This window comes from Oppia nitens, unplaced genomic scaffold (genome assembly GCF_028296485.1).
Source record: "Oppia nitens isolate AA-2021 unplaced genomic scaffold, nextdenovo-longstitch-racon4-pilon3 scaffold9_pilon_pilon_pilon, whole genome shotgun sequence".
Lineage (NCBI taxonomy): Eukaryota > Metazoa > Arthropoda > Arachnida > Sarcoptiformes > Oppiidae > Oppia > Oppia nitens.
The window spans coordinates 1,738,851-1,760,210 of NW_026533253.1; the positions used below are offsets into that span (position 1 = coordinate 1,738,851).

General features: G+C 25.7%; 3 protein-coding genes across 3 annotated transcripts; 2 read left to right on the plus strand and 1 right to left on the minus strand.

Moving 5' to 3' along the window:
• Positions 1–30: 30 nt before the first annotated feature.
• Positions 31–1,515, plus strand: LOC128964719 (mitochondrial ribonuclease P protein 1 homolog). The gene is made up of 2 exons (XM_054311355.1): positions 31–340; positions 401–1,515. Exons 1-2 carry the CDS (start codon positions 259–261, stop codon positions 1,513–1,515), a joined length of 1,197 nt encoding a protein of 398 aa, XP_054167330.1. The 5' UTR covers positions 31–258.
• Positions 1,516–5,813: 4,298 nt separating this feature from the next.
• LOC128964720 (probable N-acetylgalactosaminyltransferase 9) lies at positions 5,814–8,147 on the plus strand. Its single transcript, XM_054311356.1, has 3 exons — positions 5,814–6,023; positions 6,114–7,697; positions 7,774–8,147. The coding sequence occupies exons 2-3, from the start codon at positions 6,209–6,211 to the stop codon at positions 8,145–8,147; spliced, it is 1,863 nt and encodes a 620-aa protein (XP_054167331.1). The 5' UTR covers positions 5,814–6,023; positions 6,114–6,208.
• Positions 8,148–9,907: 1,760 nt separating this feature from the next.
• On the minus strand, positions 9,908–14,891 carry LOC128964891 (protein FAM193A-like). The gene is made up of 8 exons (XM_054311546.1): positions 14,491–14,891; positions 14,217–14,415; positions 13,616–14,084; positions 12,405–12,704; positions 12,199–12,328; positions 10,483–12,142; positions 10,334–10,415; positions 9,908–10,248 (listed from the first exon to the last, which is right to left on the minus strand). Exons 1-8 carry the CDS (start codon positions 14,611–14,613, stop codon positions 10,161–10,163), a joined length of 3,051 nt encoding a protein of 1,016 aa, XP_054167521.1. The 5' UTR covers positions 14,614–14,891; the 3' UTR covers positions 9,908–10,160.
• Between the last annotated feature and the right edge of the window lie 6,469 nt (positions 14,892–21,360).

The following is a 21,360-nucleotide window of genomic DNA, read 5'->3' on the forward strand; positions in this document are numbered from 1 at the left end:
CAGTTACCGTATTATTATTATTACAGTAATTGTCATTCAATACAATACATAACAACAAGTTTATACAACTATATAAACTAATTAATTATCAGTTAATTAATGGTTAGTTTGTTTGGATTTATGATGTGATTAATTAATTAATCAAAATTATATAATTTACATGACATTAGTAATAATACTAATAATAATTATCATAAATTAAATACAATTATTTTGATAACAAATATCAGATGACTTTGACATCAATTAATTAATGCAATGATTTGTGCAATAAATCAATTGTTTAATAGATTTTGTGTTTCGCCACCACTTTTGCGGCATTTGTCGTACAAGAGATCAGGTTTTGTCTTTTAGTTTGCAATTTATAAATATCATTGATTTTATTGTCATTTTGTTTTAGTTGTTTATAACAATAACAACAATGTTGTCGAAGATATGTTTGACATCGAGAGAGACTTTGAAAATGTAAAGATTGAGACATTTAAAGACATTATGACTGACGACAACATTAAGTCCAGAGTTGAGATCATTCTTAATGAATATGAATACGAAAAATATATGACACTTGAAGTTCCCATCTCTTTAACCGTCGATAATATGCGTGATTTGTTGGTATTGGAGACCAAAGATGAGAGAAGACAATTGTTACGACATTTATGTCGTAAAGAGTTGGTAACCGATATGAGAAAACTTCGCCGTAAAGAGCATTCAAAAGAGTATTGGACACAAAAGAGACAAACTTATCAACAAATTAATAGCGAACGGACTGGTCTTTGGGATCATAAACAACATCTTATATATGGTTTATGGCATAACTCGTTGTTCACCAAAATAGAGCCCAAAACTGTTAAGAAATTGTTTAGTCATCGGCTGAGAAATGCTGTACTATTTGGACAAAAGTTGGTCATTGATTTGGGTTTTGATGATTATATGCGACCACAAGATTGTCGATTATTAGTAAATCAAATTCAAAAATTATATCACTTTAATAAATATCGATCTGTAGTGCCATTTGACATACATTTTACAGATTGTCATCCAATGGATCAAATAATGCAAATAATTCCTAAAATTTTAGTCAACTATAAAAAACCACATTTTTTGTCATCATTTCATGAAAAGTCATATTTAAAAGTTTTTCCTAAAGAAAAGTTAGTCTATTTGTCTCCGCATTCAAAAGAAACGCTAACTGAGTATAATTGTGATGACATTTATATAATCGGAGGAATTGTCGGTAAAGAGTCTCATTTAGACATAACTCAAAACAAGGCCATTAAAGAAGGCATACGATGTTTTAGATTACCTATTGATGAGAACGTTATTTGGAGGGCCGGTAGCAAACAGTTACCACTGGATATCATAAGTTATATTTTACACGATTTCAGCTTAGGTTTTACATGGAGTGAAGCACTGACTAATAATATACCCAAATGGCAGATCAAATCTATTGAAGAAGTTTATTATGAAGACAAAAGTCGTCAACAAAGATATAACCATAAGAATCGTTTGGATTGAATATTTAAATCTAATATAAATCTAATATTTATTACATTTTCATTAAATAATTTTTTTTTTTTGTAAATCAACGAACAGTTTGTTGAAACTAAATTTTTTATAATTAATAAACAATTTTTTAATGAATTTAAATATTTAATACTATCGGATAGTTTCTAATATTTTACTACCGAATTAAAGTTGGAAATTCAAAATTTAAAAAACATTTTAAATAAATATTTAGAATTTTGAATCATTGCTATAATCTTTAGCATCTTTTTTTCTTGAGAGGAATTAGTCATATCTGAGAATACCTGCCAATTCACAGGCCGGACTCATCGGTATATTGTCTTCTATTATAGGAATTCCTCCGTTTCTCATCTGAGCCAAGAAGCGTTCGCTGAGCTCTCGTCGCGGTTGATTGGCTGATGAACTTCGCTGACGACTGGCTGATGAACTTCGCTGACGAGGCAATGCATGTGACGGCGATCTAATGGGTGGACGCGAACCTCTCTCAGTGGTGTCCATCCATCGAGAAAATGATTTGGCAGTTTGTGAACTTCGTTGATTGCCATTGTTGACTGATTGTTGTCTTTTCCACGATTTATTCATTGTTTGATCCATTGGACGACCTCTTGTGTGACTGGCATTCATTTGCATAACTCTGTGAGATCTGTTAGGTCCAGCAAATCTCTGTCCAGAAGATCCAATTGATGGTTGCGATGGTCGTGAAGAAGGCTGAAGAGACATTCGCTTCATTGGATTAATAATATCTGGATTTGTCTGATACGCCCGAATATTCTTCGTATTCATATAACCTCTTCCTTTCATTTTGTTTTTGTCTCTTTAATTACAACTTTGATTCTTCAAGTGTTGAAAATAAAACTGATTTTGATTTATAACTTCCAAATTGATTTGAAAATACTTTACTATTTTATTCTAATTACGCTAATAATCAATAAATACATTATTGAATGCATGAATACTAAATATTGATCAATTGATTGCGTAAATCAATAATCACGCGCGAAAAAACATAGATTGTGTAGTAAACTATTTAAAAAATGTAAAATATCTATATATAAAGATAACTTTATTTAAACTTGTACATTTTAAACTTTATAGTTTATGCTTTAAAGCATCTTGGCCAATTTGTTAAGTTTAATCTATGATATTATTTAGTCTGTATCACCATATGATTTACTCTACAAACTAATAAAACTACATAATCTTATACTAATTGTCATCAATAATGATTCATTACATACTCACTCCAAACTACCCTTACTTCACACTAACCTAATGTAACCATAAAAAAAGATAATTAAAAAATAGATTATTTAAAAAAATAAATTAAATCTAAAATATTTTTATTGACATCTATAATTTAAATTAAAAATTTCATAATCATTTCTATGTGCTATAAATATAAATTTTTATGAATGCTTATAAAATATTATTAGAATATATTATATTAGGTATACTGTAAGTTATATAACTATAGCACAGTATAAACTTTTGTAAATTTATTAATATAATAAAGAACTATAATATATTAATTTTCATCACAAAATAGCAAAATTGTTGATTCATTTGTATATTAAATTACATGATTTTAGTTAATTCATAGTCACAATTGTTAATTGCATTAAATATCATTTATATTATGAGTAAAAACAGTTTCTGTCAAACAATTAATTTGATTACCCTTATATACTGTATTAATACAATGTATTATATTTAATATGTAACAGTTTTTTAGTGTCAATGGATTTATAGTTTTCCATTAAATTTTGAATACTTTTTATTATAGCACTATTAGTTTGCAATTGTTTAATGACTCTTTTATATTAATTATAATAAATATTTTGTGAAAATAATGGCTAAAAATGCAATTGAATTGAAATGTATTAAAGATTATAATGAAGACAAATATCAATTAAATGAAAATGTTTTTGAATGCAAACCAATAGATATCAAACCCGTTTGGAAATCGTCGACTAAATTACTGCGAACTCAATCAGTCACTTATGTTTGGCCGCAACCGACCGATCGTTTTAATTTGGTTGCCGTCATAATTATTTTACAGGGAATCGCTATATCTTTGCCATCAAATATTGTATTTAATGCATTAAATGTATGTTTCAAATAATTTATTTGTTTTAAATCAAGTCTACTATAATACAAATTATTATTTCTATATAAATTCTAGCAATTTGAAGACTATAAATCAATTTTTGCATTTAATTATACAAATATATTAAACGAACAAATTCTGATCGATTCGAAACACTTAATAATATACTTAACAATATTTTATTATTTATCATCACTTATTGTTATTATAGTTAACATTTTATTAACTATCAGGTAAATTTATCTTACAATTAATTTCAATAATTTCAATTAAATTATATATATATATGACTTTTTTATTGTATATATTTAGGCCAATTTGGACTATTAACCAAAGAATTACATATAGTTTTACATTACAATCAATTACAATAAGTTTAATATTATTGATTCAACAAATTGCAGTAAATGGTAATCTTTTTATCTATACAATTGCATTATCAGTTTTGATGATAATATTAATGACATTGAATGCCATTTCACAAAACTGTATTTACGGAATCACTTCGTTATTACCATTGAATTATATCCGTATCCTTATATTTGGCATATATTTATCGGGAACTCTAGTATCACTGATGCAAATAGTGCTACAATTATTAATTAATAATCAAAAAGTGGTTCAAATTTACTACTTTGTTGTATTAATTTTGCTACTTTTGGTTTGCTTTGATAGCTATTATATTCTACCATTAAATGTATGTTTTCTTTCATTTTCATTATTTTTTAAATATTATTTTTATATTAATAAAAGTTTTTTTTTTAATAATTAGTGTTTTTATCGCTATTATAAAAGTAAATTTCGGAATAAAACTGATGAAAAATTTGGTGAATCTAATGTCAAACATAAAGAATATTCTTTAAATAATATTTTAAGAAAATGCTGGAAATTTTATCTAAATATTTATTTGACAACTTTAATCACATATTCAATATATCCTTATATATTAATTAATATATACTTTAAATCTATATTATCAACAATTATACCATTACATTATTGGATACCAATAACAACACATTTATTATTTAATAGTTTTTCATCGTTTGGATGTCTTTTAACAAAATTTTCAGATAACTATCAAAAACATTTAAAATCAATAAAATTGATTTTAATTGTTATGCGATTATTATTAATACCATTTTATATGTTTTGCAATTTATCGCCACAAACGCGTGAATTACCAATTTTGGTCACTAATGATATAATTTATTTAATGGCAAATATATTTCTAGCAATAAGTAATGGATTTTTAATAACAATTGATATAATGAAAGTCATGAAATGTGTTGAATCGGACCAATCAATCATATCGACAATGTTATCGTCTTTTGTCACAACATTTGGTCAATTGTCGGCCACTATTATCTCATTAATAATATTACTATATATCTAATCATTTTAATTATTCATAAATAATTCAAAGTATTTGATAAGCATATTTAAAATTATATAATTTATATAAATAATATATAATAAACATAATTGTCAATCAAATATAATTTATTATTCAAAAAAAAAAAAATTATTGCTTTAATTTTATTGCATGTAATAAATGAGTCAAAAGTTGTAAATATTATATTAAAAATATATTATGTAATACTAGAGTTATGACTCCTTTATTGGCTATCTTATCACAATTGTTAGAGTTTTTACTGTATATTATTTTACAAATTGTAAATAACAAACTAACAAAAATAACTATAAATATTAAAGAATAATAAAATGAATTATCAAATATAACCTAATAGTTAATTATTAACGTTAGCAATAGATTTAATTTATTTAATTTATTAATAGTAATAAAATACTTTTTTTAGAAAAATGATTGTCTCATTGAATTCCTATATAAAATGATATATTATTCAAATTAGTTAATTAGCATATTTAATGCACTATCAGTTTATCTCATATTTTATCAAAATTATGATAATTAAAAAATATATTATAATTAAGATTAGTATAAAATATTAATTATTATATAAATAAAGTTTTTTCAGTTCTTATATTTTTAACGATATGTTAGTTATAATATCTTATGGCTTATACTTTAGAGAGAGAGAGAGGAGTGATATTTGAATGATATAATAGTGATGTTAATCATACAGTGATTGTCTGTAAATAATATTGAATACCAATTGTATGACAGCTGTTGTTGAGTCAAACACTACAACACATCACACGTGGACTAAAACATAGCACTAAATAATAACAAGTGTTTGACTCAAACTCACAGTCAGTACACAAAACATTGACACCGATTGACAATCACTGCCAACACATCATCAATGTCTTCATCATTACTGATGAAGTGTCAACACATTGTTATGAAGACAACTAATTAATATATAAATTGATTAATTGATTGATTTATTAAAAACAAAAATCAGTTGTAAGTGTTTTTATAAAAACAGATGTTATATCATATACTTTATGATAATTAGGTAAATGTATTGATTGACTAACATTTGATCCAAAATAGATATCCAAATAGTTGTTTGTCATCGATGTCCCAACAATAGTGTGTCTGATATAGTGTCCTTAAATCCGAGCCATCAATCCGTTTGGACCGACAAAATGTCATTCATCGGTCGACTATCGCTTTACCGGATCCGCCGCAATAAAGTGACAATAATTCGTGTCATGTGTTTGTTTGTGTCTTTGGCGCTCATATTTCTTCTACTAATGCGAACCATTAAACCGAAACATCAAAGCTCTTCATTTATCTCATCGTTTCTGTTTGAATCTCAAAACGAATTATCTGAAGAATTACATCCCAAGAGATCTTCCAAAGTATCTGTGATTGAGTTGAGTGCCAAAGACTGGCAACTGTTTCATAAACTAAATCCTGTGGTCAACGGTTGGGGCGATAAAGGTATAGCTGTGAGCTTAACAAACGAAGAAGACAAGGAGATATCGAAAAAGATGTTCAAATCGGGTGCTTTCGATGTATTTATCTCCGACCGGATTAATCCCAATCGGTCACTACCTGACGCCCGTCCCTATGAATGCTCTAAAGTAGAGTATGACTTAAAGACATTAAGCTCGACCTCTATTGTGATCATATATACTAACGAGATTTGGTCGGCACTTATAAGAACTATTTGGTCGGTTTGGAACCGAACGCCCGATATTTTGCTCAAAGAAATCATTTTAGTCGACGATTTCAGTGATAAAATTGAACTAAAAGATTTGTTAGACAAATACCTGAATTATTTTTTCGGTGATCGGGTAAATGTGATACGACTTGACAAAAGAGAAGGACTTATTAGGGCTAGACTTATAGGAGCCCGTAAAGCACAGGGAGATGTAATTGTATTTCTGGACAGTCACGTTGAAGTTACAGTCGGATGGTTGGAACCATTGCTTTATCGTATTAAAGAAGACCGACGAAATGTGATCTGTCCTGTGATTGATGTGATATCTGATAAGACACTTGAATATTATGCGGGAAATCCATATTATTTTCAAGTGGGAGGCTTTACGTGGAGCGGACACTTCACATGGATTGACATCAATGAAGACGCCACTAGAAAAGCACCGACAAAAGCAGTACTGTCGCCAACAATGGCCGGCGGATTATTTGCTATTAATAAGGACTACTTTTTCGAGATCGGCTCTTATGATGAATCGATGGAGATCTGGGGCGGAGAGAACCTCGAACTATCGTTCCGTATTTGGCAATGCGGTGGTCGTCTGGAAATTCATCCGTGCAGTCATGTCGGCCATATTTTCCGTGATTATCATCCATACTCTTTCAATGGCAAAGATACGCACGGAATCAATACATTACGTACTGTCAAAGTATGGATGGATGACTATCAGAAGTATTTCTTTATGCATCGAAGTGACCTCAAGAATGCCGACGCCGGCGATCTGAGCAAAAGATTAGCTCTTAAGGAACGCCTGAAATGTAAATCTTTTAGTTGGTATTTAAAGAACATATATACTGAAGATAAGTATATATTTGATAAGGACTCCCGAGCCTACGGGTATGTGCGGAACGGCATATCAAACCTATGTCTCGATAATTTGAATCGCGAAGAAGACAAAGATCATAATTTAGGTATTATTTCTCGTAAATAAAAATGTTATTTCAATATATAAACTATATTTTCTTTTCATTTCTCACACATAATTAGGTCTATATATCTGTGCACCCGATAGACCACAGGATGTATGGACTAATCAAGTATTTACACTAAACAATAGGGGAGAACTGAGACGAGAGGAGAGTTGTGCTACAGCTGAGACCGACACCGATGTCATACAAATGTCCAAATGTGTTGATTTAAAGTTTACTAAAGCTAGACGTAAGCGCACTGTAAGATTGGAAAAGAAGAAACAATTGTGGAAACATACAAAAGGTGGTCAAATAATTAATGAATATACCGGTCAATGTATGACCACTTCTGAGTTAGACAGCGGTTCCGATGTCAAAATGGCTGATTGTAATGATGACGACACTCACCAATTGTGGTGGTTTCAGATCTACACTGATATTAATGTTGAGTAATATATTTTTATATAGTTTTTTAGAATTATTTATTTATTTAATATATAATAATGTTTGCATAATTTTTGCACTGGTCATTTTTATATAATAGATACCTTTTATTTATTTTTATATTTAAAATATAATATTTAGTATTAAAATATATATCCGGTACAATTATACATGTAGTAGTATTTTATAACATCTAATATCTTAAAACCTTAAAACATATTTTTAAATATTTTTTATATTGAATATACTGTTTAACAGATTTTTATTTACTACAGACTTTACCGGTAAAGTCCATATAATATTATTTTTAATAAACAAAAAAATATTAGTGCAAATTTTATGCAATCTATTATTAATTTTTTAACTAACTTTTATAAATAAACTATAGTATTTTCTATAGTATTTAAATTTTCTTAAAGTTTATATACATTATTTATATAAAAATATATTTTATAATATAAACGAATACAATAACTTATATTTATGCAAAGTAAATATTTTATAAAATTGTATTTAATATATTTTGAAATATTATCAGTCATTAATTATTAAACAAAAATAAGTCATAAAATATATCAATTTATAATATTTTATATAACATCTATTTTATATTTATATAAATAATTTTTTTAAGAGCTTTTAATATTAGAACTATTATGTAAATTATTTTTGAAGATATTTTTAATATATTTATAATATAATTTATAAATTATTATATATTATAATATTTATATAAACAACTGTTTTTCATTTAAATGTTTGTTGAATATATGCAAAAATATTGACTTTTTGTAAATTATGCAAAAATGATATTAAAAATATATGTAAAATAATTTGTTAACTATTGTTTAATTATACAATAGATTAAATGGGAAATTCAAAACAATAAAGCTATAAATATTTTTATAAAAAATAAATAATAATGCCATTAATATTAATTGTTTTGACAATAAAAAACAATTTATATAAGAAGTTATTTTTAAACAATTAAATAATTGTTTAGTAAAGACAAGGGAAGGAACAGGATTTAGCCATCAATTCAGACCGTAAGTCGAAAACATCATTTAAGGGTAGCATTAGGTCACTCCTAGTCGATGTTGTCATACAAACCATCTATTATAACAAACCTGTATTTATCTGAGAAGACCTCAATTCAGTTGAAATTCATTAATGAATTTTAATGAGAAAATTGTTTACATTTTACTGTATATTCAATTATAAATTGTATTCATTAGAAATTTTCATTCATTACACGATTTGTTTAATAACTCCCTATTAATCGTTTGTGATTTTCTAAAACATTTTTATAACAATAGCGGAAAAATACTATAATATTTATCGACAATCCCAATACTTACTGAATATCATACACTAATTATAATTATTATTAAATATAACATATGTATTGTATATGTATATATATACACAGTATATTGTATTTTTATTTCCATTTTTCTAAACTCATTAAATGATAATAATAATTAAAATAATAAAAACAAATACATTAATAATTATTCATAATTATAATATTATTTATATAATATTATTATTATTTTCGCAAATCGTTTCGCGAAAAATTGCGAAAAGAAATAAACTCGAGATAAGGGGGAAAATTCATAAAAATTATTAAAAATATTTAAATGAAAAAAAATCTTTAAAAAGTTAATATAGTTTTCATTTTTTTCTTTAATAATTACAGACATTTTTACTTATAATAATAAAATTATATATAATTATATTTTTTAAAAATATGTCAAATGTTTTCACCTCATATTAATAACTCTTTTATTAATTAAAAACAATATATACTTTTCCGATTTTCATTTTGAAAAAGTGTCTGATATATGACATACAGTATGGGAGACATATAAATAAGATTAAAGAGAAGGGATTAACGAATTTCCAATAATATAATGATAATTATAATCAATAGCATTATCACAATTACAAGTTTTTTTTGTTTTTCATTTTGCCACCAATTGAATAGGATTTTACTTTTTGTTTGTTTGTTTAACCGACAAATTATTCATTTTTCTTCCTAATGACAATGTCTTTAAGATTTACATTGACTTTCTCTTTGACTTTAAGCGGAACCGAATTAAAACAGAACCTAAATATTATTCAAATAAAATAATAGAGATTTTTAGTAATTATTGAAAATATTTACTTAAAAAAAATTAAAATAAAAGACAAACCTTTTGAAAGCCTCTAATTCTTTCTCAAACTCATCTAATTCTCCATTTTCCAAATCAATGTCTTTTGGCATAAAAACTTCATCTAAAATAATAATAATAATAATCCGATTAAATACATGAAAAATATATAATTAAATATATGTATAGACCTGGAGATAGTGTTTCTTCGATGTTATTCTTCTTTTTGTTTCTATTCAACTTATTTTGCTTTTGTTTGTTTTGTTTGACAACATCTGAGTTATTATCAATTCTTTCGGGTGATTGAGAACTGTTCAATGAGTTCATTTGGTGGTGATGTTTGAGGGAACCGTTAGACATAACAGTTGTTCCATTTTGTTTGTGGTGTCCAATGATCCCATTGACAATCGGTTCGCTCGAAATCTTATTGTTATTATTAATATTTTGGATTTGGTTTGAATTAATTTCTTCTTTTGATATTTTAATCTTCTTTTTGTTGTTTCCATTAATTTTAGCGTTCTTTGCGCTGCCATTAGTCATACCATTAATACTATTGTTGTTATAAGTAATCATTGGTTGATGTTGTTGTTGATCATTGAGATGTTGGTTAACCATTAAATTTAACTTAGAATTGTCGGTCAATTTCGGTGATTCACATTTTGTGCTTTGATTTTGTTCTTTTAGTGGTTTAGTTGGTTTGTTTTGATGGCAAATATTATTATTATTATTAACATTATTGTTGTGATTGATAAGCAAAGTATCCTTTGAGTGGTCATTAATTTTATCATTTTTATGATTTTTATTCAAATTATCGGCAGTTTTTGTATTGGAATTACTTCCCACTTCTTTGATATTAATATTATTATTGTTATTATTATTACTATTATTAATAATATTAATATTATTGGAAGTATTTTTAGAGTCTTTAATATCGGAAACCGTTTTCTTATCTTTATTTTTCTGTTTCTTTTGTTTTTCGCTTTTCTTTTTCTTTTCTTTACCATTACCACTATCAGTACCATTAATAAAGTTAATCAATTCCTCCAAATCACGATCATCTCTCTGTTCAATCTCTTTATCTTTTGGTTTAAAATTGTTATCAATTGTTATTTGACTTCCAATTTGAGTCACATTTTTCTCACACTTTTCTGCTTTACGTTTACTTAACCTCATTCTCAATCGTTCCCTCATTTCATTGTAATTTCGAGAAGTGGGCGCAACGGATGGCATTCCGTGACCAAAGACTTCACAATAACAACAATCACAAACACGACCGCCTTCTCCTCGCTGAGCATTACTCGTTGAAGTCGAAGTGGTTGAGCTCTGATCAGAACACGAATCGTCGTCCTCATCGTCGTCTTCTTCATCATCAACATCTTCATCGTCGTCATCACATTCTTCTTCATCATCACAATCGTCATCTTCATGAGTGTGATGATCGGTAGCCTTTTGAAATTCATTCTTAGCTTTATTGGTCAACAGTAGATCCACTTGTGTGGAAGCAGTGGCAGACTTTAGATGTTTATTAGATGCCTGAAGACTTGATATGGCTTTGATATCAATGGCATCCCATTCGCCATAAGCGGCCAGTAATGTCTGTTCCTGTAGTGCTGAATGTGTTTCCACCTCTAAGTTAACGGATTGCATGTTTTTACCAGATTTTAACAGTTTCTGTTCCTCAAGAAAGCGAGCGTTTAGACACTCAATCGATGGCTTCTTTATACACATTGGACTCTCTCCTGATTTACTTTTATTGGCGACACTGCCCGACACGTGATCATCTAATACCCATTCGACACTAAATTGTTCCCATTCTTTGATTAGTGCCCTCTTCTTATTTAATATTGCAAACTAATTATAATAACAATTAAATAAATAATTTTAATAAAACCAAAGAGTGATCAAACCTTTTCATATTTGTCAATAAACTGTTGGGCTTCGCGCCAAACAACTGATATAACTGTCATTTCGTCCTCAAACTTGAGAAACCGGGCGTACATATCAATTAGGGACCGATCCTTCGTTAGCGCTGTTAACCTGATATTTACAAACATTTTGTTTCATTAATAAAAATCGATGACAACTATCATATGAATAGAGAGGTATGTCATACTTAGGAAGTCCGTGTTTGATAAAAGTATCGGAATAGACAGTGCTTTGGAAGAGTCGTCTATTGAGGAACTCCCAGGTCAGGTTGAATTTGCGTAAATGTTTAGACTCTAATTCTTGCAGGAATTGTGCACTTTTTTTCGACGCCCGACAAAGTTTGCTGTACTGATCTATCATTGCTTCAAACAGCGCTTGAGAGCCCTGTTCTAAATGCTTCAGTAGGTTTAGACGCATCTCCACTACAAACAGCCGTACCTGTGCTTCTAGACATTGATAAAGCTTATGTCGATCGTGAACACACAGTCTATATATTGTTAATAAATTAATTAAATCATTTAGTCAAAACTTTTTAAACAATATTATAATATTTTTAATTTAAGTGTTTTAAATATAATTTGAATAATTTAAAATTATAAATTACTTTTTCATCTTTACTATATTTATACTGTATATTACATATAAGTTATGCATGCAGTCTATACTATTACATTTTAATGTAATAATGTAACTTAAAAGTTAATATAAGTTTAATTAAAATATATTAATTATAAAATATAAATAAATAAATAACTTATAGCTAACAATAGTAAAGTATATAATGCGGGTGTTATTAAAACATATGGAAATCGTGTCGTTTAAATAATAAGGTTATTAACACTTGAATGACAATATAAACGCTTTGAATAAATATGTTTATATTGTTATTAATTGTTTTCATGTTTTTATCTGTATCTTTAATGTTATGCAATTTTATTGTTATTTATCAATTTAGTCACAAAATATGACATGTTTTTGTTAAGGTTAGTGAAAACATGTTTCAATAATAATTTTTTTTTGAAAACTTTATTAATAATAAAATAAAAATATTTCTATTCAGCCATTTAAATAATAAATGAGAGGAGAGGCCTATTGAGCCAAACAGTGCGGACAAATAGTTATGTGGGACGAGAGGCAAATCATTTACTGTAGTGTAATAATACAGTATAAATATACGGTAGTTATCAACTTAAACACACACACACACCAGACTATGCGTAGGCATTCCTCAAAAATCGGAGAAGCATTTATCAAAAAAGCACCGGTATTTCAAAACACATTAAAAATAATTATACTATTAAAACAAATTGTTAAAATACATGCAAACAATCAAAAAATGATTATATTATTAGATATAATAATAATAATAACAATAATCTAAAATAATATGAGCCTTACTTGTGAACAATTTCTTTGAGTTTATCATTGGAAGGAAGGGGTCCCTTATGTTGAAGAGTCAGTTCCATACGGTTTTGTTGCATAAATGTCTGGTTGAGTACAAGTCCTGACTCGCGGTAAATGCGGAGAATTGCCGACTTGAGTTCGTGCCAACACGTGCGTAGATCCTCGTGAGGTGATTGATGCTCATCGTGACGCTTACACAATGGACACGAACACGAACTTGTAGTCACCGATATGGAAGTCGATGTGGTTGTTGTCGTCGATGACGTGTTGGTCGTTTGGGTGGCAATTGATGTCGAAGAAGATATAGTGGTTGTGGCGCTTAATGTCGAACAGTCGGTAGTGTTAGTGGCCGTTACTTTCAGTGTCAGCGAACAATTAGATTCCCTTTCCTTTTCCACAATCTTCTTACACGAGTTGCAAAACCAAAGCGATACTTGTGGTGTGTCTGACAACTGATCCGATCCTAACATTAAAATATTATAAAACATACAAATTTATTACAATTAGTATTTACAATAAAAAAAAGTCATTAAAAATAAGTTTATTTTTATTTAAATAAACAATTTATGACATTTATGTGATTCACGTGCAATACCTGACTGTAGTCGAGATCTATCGGGATTATGAGGACACCGACAAAGTAGACATCGGCCGGCCTTCGGTTCCAACACAACCTCTTTGCTGTTATGATCTTTCAAAAAAGTCTTGTCGTGTTTGCAATCACTCATATCGATGTCCACATCACCCAATGGTGAATGTCTTCCTTCAAGAAATCGATTGATCTCATCCAACACCTGATTGATAATCAAAAACAAATCAAATGTTTACTAACGATGACTATAAACATGTGATCGACGTGTTGTCAATACCTGAGGTGGGATTTGGTCCACAGATCCACTTCTCGTGTTTTTTGTTTTACATTTACCACGATTTTTACGCTGAGGACTGATTGCCGACATTTGTTTGGATTTATCTTCAGATAATAATGACATTCAATGACAATAACTCAGAGGAGATTTGGATCCAATGGTTTGATGTTTACTCTGTATTGACAATCCGTTTGTTTGTTTGTAATAATATATATTTACTGACAATATTATAATTGTATCAATTGTTGGCCACAATGTTAGTTACCGACAGTTCATATGTCATACCAATTAAAATACAAATTAAAAATAAATTGTTTTTATTGTTAGTTAAATATATTCAACAAAATCTATTGAACAGCAAATCAATTGAATTGATTGTAAATATAGTGTTGTTTTGCACACAAAATGCCATTCAATGCACATAATGGCGAACATAACGTAATCAACACTTACGTCAACCATTCATACCATTCAAACATTACGTTATATTAGTACTAAACATACCTTACATACCATTCCCCTCTCAATACTTACAATACATAATCATTTCATTCATAAAACTTACAAAACATTTTTAGCCAATTGATTGTAAATAATAATAAAATGTTATATTATTTTTGTTGTCATTTCAATATATTATATGATTATTGTTTTCATACACTTAATGCATGTGCTCTTCAAATGATTATTTTCACTATAAAAATAGTATCACTTATTATATTGATATTAAATTATATTAATATATGACATAACATATACTTAAATCAATTAATTTCATATTATTTTTATTAATTGATATTCTTATTAAATTTTTCATTGATTTTAAAAAAATTATTTTCTTTACATATGTATACTACAGGTTCTGCAAATATAATTACTAGTTATTAATGATTTTTTATTGTTGAATAATTTTTTGGCAAAATCTAATTTTAAATATAGTCTAAAATTTAATCTACAGTAGAAATTAATTTTAAAAATGTGTAATAATTAATTTTACATTCAAAATTATTAATAATAAAGTTAAATTAATATTAGTTATTTTTAATTTAATTAACTAAATTAAAATTAATAAGTTTATATATATATATCAGGGTTAAGCAAGATATTGGATTGTAGAGGGTATAGGGTGGGGCAAAATGGAAAAATCTAGAAAACTCTTGGGGTATATAGATATGGTGTATCTTTTTATTGTATTTTTAATAGCAATGTTTTCAAAAGTTAAAAATCAAAAGGGAGGTCAAGAGAAAAGTCCTTAAAAATGCCTTAAATGCCCGAATATTCTTATGTAAATGGGAGGAAATTCCCAGGAAAATAGGAAAATATTCCCAATAAATTTCCTAATTTCTTGGAATATTTTCTGAAATTATTAATAACTAAAGAAATAATAAATAATTCTTCAATTAAAATGTAAAATTTAAAAATAATTAATAAAAACATTATAATATTATCTTAAAATCATATTTTACTTGTAATATAATTATTTTTTTCCAAAAATTTTTAATATTTTAGTCTAATATTTTAATTAAGATCGTCAAAGTTTTAGGGAAAGGGATCTGTTTTTGTTAAATCGCTTAAAATGGATTAATATTCTTTTTAGCGACAATTTTTTTGATTAAGTGAAAGATCTAAGGAGGGGCTAAATTTCCCAAAATCTTGCTCTTGGGGGGTAATATGGCCATACCCTACCCTATCTCCTTGCTTAACTCTGATATATATATATATATATATATATATATATATATTAATAACTTTTTTTATCAACTGTCAAGCCTTTTATATCTTAATTTAATGATTAATGTTATTAATAATATATTATTTTCAAATGTGGTCTAAATATTTACCTAACGTGTGTTTACATGTTTTTATATTTAGCTACAAAATTAGATAAAATATTAAGTTTTTTATATAACGTAATAACATTATTATAGAGTTAAATCATTTTAGTTATGATATGACTTGTGTGGGTGCAGTCATATTATTCTTTATCAATAAACTCTTTTACCAATTATGTTAATTACTAAAAATATTTTTTAATACACATATTTTTACGTTTTAGTACAAAAAATGAATTAATTATTCAAATTTCAAAATTATTTCTATTGAATATATCGTATAAAATATAATTAAAAACTGTAAATTCTATGTGTATAATGTGTAATAATATTCTTTAACATTTATAATGTACTTTTATATAGTATTAAGATTTTAACTTGATAATTTTATTTTATTAACAATTAAATAGATATAAAATTAGTGTAATTTATATAGAACTAGAAATTTTTAATAATATTAAAATTATAATATTGTTTCAATAGGTAATTTGTATAACATGTTTTAGTACAAATGTTTTTTGTATTTAATATAATTTATAAACTATAAAGACATATTGTATAATCATAATAATATAATAATAATAATTTATACCGACCTAGTTATTGAATTATGTATTGTTAATTTTAATTATTATATAAATTATATATTATATATAAGTTTTAAGGATATTGAACCAATGATTTTAATAATATAATTTAATCTTACATTTTACTAATTATTAAAGTTTGTATATAGATATAAATCATTGATAATTCATTAAATAAGATACTGTTTATATTATTAAAAGATAAAATATTAACATTTATTGTAATTGTAAATTATATAATATTAAATAAAATTGCAATACAAACAATTAACTAATAGACCTTATTATAACTTAATCAAATAAACATATTAATTAGATTATTTGTTTTTACAAAAAATAACTTTTTATATCAGTTTAGAGAAAAATGATTAATTTTTAAGTTTTTATCAATTTTATAACAATTATTATTAATAAACTTTGATATAGACTAAATTTTTCAACTATATATGATTAGCATATTTAGTTTATAATTCAATTATTTAAAAAGTTATTAAACGAAAACAAATTTTTGTTTAAAATTTATTTAGTTTTATAAAACATTTCAAATCAACTGAAACAATAAGTTAGTGTTTTGTTTTTTTATTGTTTCACATTTGCATTATTTCTCAAATAAGTTTCATTTACTTATTAAATGCAAATTATATTTTTACCCAAAATTCTACTTTTCATTCACAATCCATTACATTGTATAAGAAAACTAAAAATTTCTATGAATAATAAAATATAGGATTTTGAAAGAAAAATAAAAACAAGCAATTATTATCTGTAACTATTGAATATATTTTTTGAAACTAAATTACAATTATAATTGTATATAAATGAATTTTTGTTTAACTTTATTGTGTTACATTTTAAGTTTGAATAATAAGATATTTAATATAATAATTTTTACCATTATAATTGTTTGTGAATTTAATTATTAAAACTACTCATTGTTTCTAAAGCATTATAATGATAAAAGTATAAATTAGTTAAGTTTATATTAAAACTTATAAAACTTATACTTTATTTATCTGAATTAATGAGTTATTTGAAATTAAATTTAGTTTTTCGCCAATAGAGTGAAAATATGTTTTGCAATTAATAATACAATCAAATGCTAAAAATAACATTTTTTAGTGAATCTAAGCGACTCTAAGCCACTATCAAATTATTTTTAAATAATGTATTGTATGTAAAGTTTGAATATATTTGTTAGATATATATATATATTTATATAATACATCTCCGAATATGCTTATCAATTATCTAATCAATAAAAATAAATTTATTAATGAATACGTTACATGAATTCATCTTTTTAAATTAAAATTATATTTGTCTAATTCAACTATTTTAGATAAGCTATATCATACAAATTTAGTTTTAATAAAAAAACTAAACAATTTGACACCGATTTTTTAATATGTCAATTAAATTGTTATTTATTTATAAGTTTAAGCCATTTTAATCAATATTTTTGTATAATATAGTTGAAAATTGCAAAATTTTAAAAATACAAAAAAATAAATAAATAAAATTCACTAAAATATAAGGTAGTGTTGATGTCCTCGAACTTGAAAACCTGTCCTTTCTTTTTAAAAAAAAATAATAAAATAAATTGTTTGCTCCCATTTGTTTGTGTTTGTATGTATAACTTAGATAATTATATGTATATTAAAAATAATAATTTATAAAAAAACAATTTTCTTATACACAGACGGCATAAAGTATTTTGTAAAACCGCTTCTTCTTCTTCTAAATTTCCACTAAAAACGGTTACATAACATATAATTTAAAATACAAAACAAAATTGTTATAATATTTTTAGAGCATAAGTGGTACTGTCTGTCATAATATGTGTGTAAATATCAATAGTTATTAAATGAATCCCTTTTTTAAAAACGCGGAAGTTTTTCGCTAATAGAGTGGAAATACTGTCTAATATTTTTTTATGATATCTATAATATACTCATATAATATATTCTAATGAATATTCAATATTTTTTGATTACTTTAGTAGAAAGTGCATCAATGCATTCACTATTATATAGTAATATACTGTACATCAATTAACTTATTGTTTTTACCACTTATAATTATTATCATAAATATATTATTATAATAATTTTCTATTATGTGATACCTTTCAGTATAATATATTTACATAAACTGTATGTATGGATAATTCACTTGTTTTCAAAAATAAGTAAAATTATTTGTTTTAAAAGTGAATATAATTGTTAAAACTTTTGATTTGACTAAAATAAATGCTGTTAATAAGTTATATAAAATTTTCTAACAAATGTTAAATCTATTGTTAACACAGAAAATGATTTTAAAATATTTATTATAATTATATGACTAACTAATTCAATATTAATGATTACTAATTTTCATTATATTATATAATATTAAAATTATCGATCAAAATGTCACAACTATTGAATACATCAGCTTTTCTTCGTTTTTCATTTATTTCGGCGTTATTTGTAATAAACTTTTTATGTTTAATTAAAATGATTTTTTATCGGATGAAACATTGTGTCCACACGACTACCTGTGCCATAACAATTGCATCGTCGTGTGCATACCTGTCCTCGTGGTTGCCATATCTTTTCCATTCGTTTTATAACTCAACGGTGTGGCCATTGTTAGACATTAGAGATCATTGTATTATCCAACACACAGTTAGTGGTCAGATAACGACAATTTTGTTGGCCTTATTGTGTGTCCGCAAATTGTACGACACATTATCACCGAAACGGGCCAAGACATTGACCTATGCGGCATGTATTGCATGGATAATACCTCAATTGGTTTACTTAACAATTGGTGAGATTATTAATGTCGACGACAACAACAGCTATCACTTTCTGGACAGAGTTCCGCTTTCTAACAGTTCAATTGAGACCAACTCAAAGCTGGCCACCGATGGCTTTATCATATGTATCCATAAGCTGTCAAATGCTGTCGTGTCACAGATATGTTGGCATTATGTGGTACTTGTAATACCACTAACAGCTTTGCTCTTAATTTGTTTGACCGCTAATTATTTACCAAAATCTTTTACCAATAGCTGTAAGTAAGAAACAAAATTTTTTTTAAAGGAAAAAAAATATAATTTTTTAATTTAATGATTGACTAATTTTTTATTCACTTATATATTTTCATAGCTAATATCGACAGTCATGACCACAACTGTTCAAATGATGTTGTATTAGGTGTTTGTTTATATATAAACTTTTTATGGCTATTACTGTTTAGACCGTTAGTTATTTTAAATAATTTGCTGAACCAAAGCAATGGTTTATCTGATAATAATTTATTGACAATTAGTGATTCATTACTACAACACATACCAACTATTCATTTTGATTTCGGCACTCATTTGATACTAATATTTATATCAATATTTGTGCCGTTTTCAAGTCAAGCGGGGTTTAGGACTGATATCAAGCAAAGAGTGGAAAAATTGAAACTAACAAATAAAATCAATGACATCACTGAAGTCAAAACATTAGATGATAATTATCTTGATTTAGACCACAATCAAGATATCGTTAATTGTGATGATTATAAAGAAACCAAAAACATTTCTATTGAAATTTAATTATTTCTATAACTATACATTATAAACATGTACTGTAGATATTTGAAATCATATTAAAAATTAATTGGATGTTATCATGATATTAATAATTAATGTAATTAATAGTTATTTTACTATTAAAAAAATAATATTTTTCAAAAAAGTATAATAAATACTATTTGTTAATTTAATATACAATTAGTTTTTAAAAATTATATTTACGGTAATTTATAAAATAAACTAATTTATGTATTATCTAGCTGTATATTTTTGGAAATTAATTATTTATTTATTCAAAGCTATTTAAGTAAAATTTAAAAACGCATAATAGAAAAATTAGACACAATAGAAAATAATTTTCAATAATAAATCAATAAATTAAAGTTATAATGTGTGTACATCCACATAGTAAAAATCAAAATATACAGTATAAAGATAATCTATTATAGATAGTATATTAGAAATTATAATTATTATTAATTAATAAATAAAATAATTAGTTTAAATTAATTATACTAATTAATCTAAACTTTTTATTATTAAATATTAATATTACTTATCAATTTATCAGTAAACAATTTTATGACATTGAGTTACTTTAAAGACTTTTTAAAATTTTAAACATTTAATATTATCTAATTTATAGTATTGATATTTTAAAATTTTTTAAGAAATTATCAAAGATTTTTTTTGATTATATTTATTAAAAATATATAATATTGAATATGAATTAAATATTGATTAATAAATTTTATAGTTATATATATATATATATTTATAGTACAGTATATATTTTGCTCTAATCATCATTTATATAAAATCAAGGTTATGTATGACATTTGAGATAATTGTTTAACCAAATTAATTACGACTTTTAAAA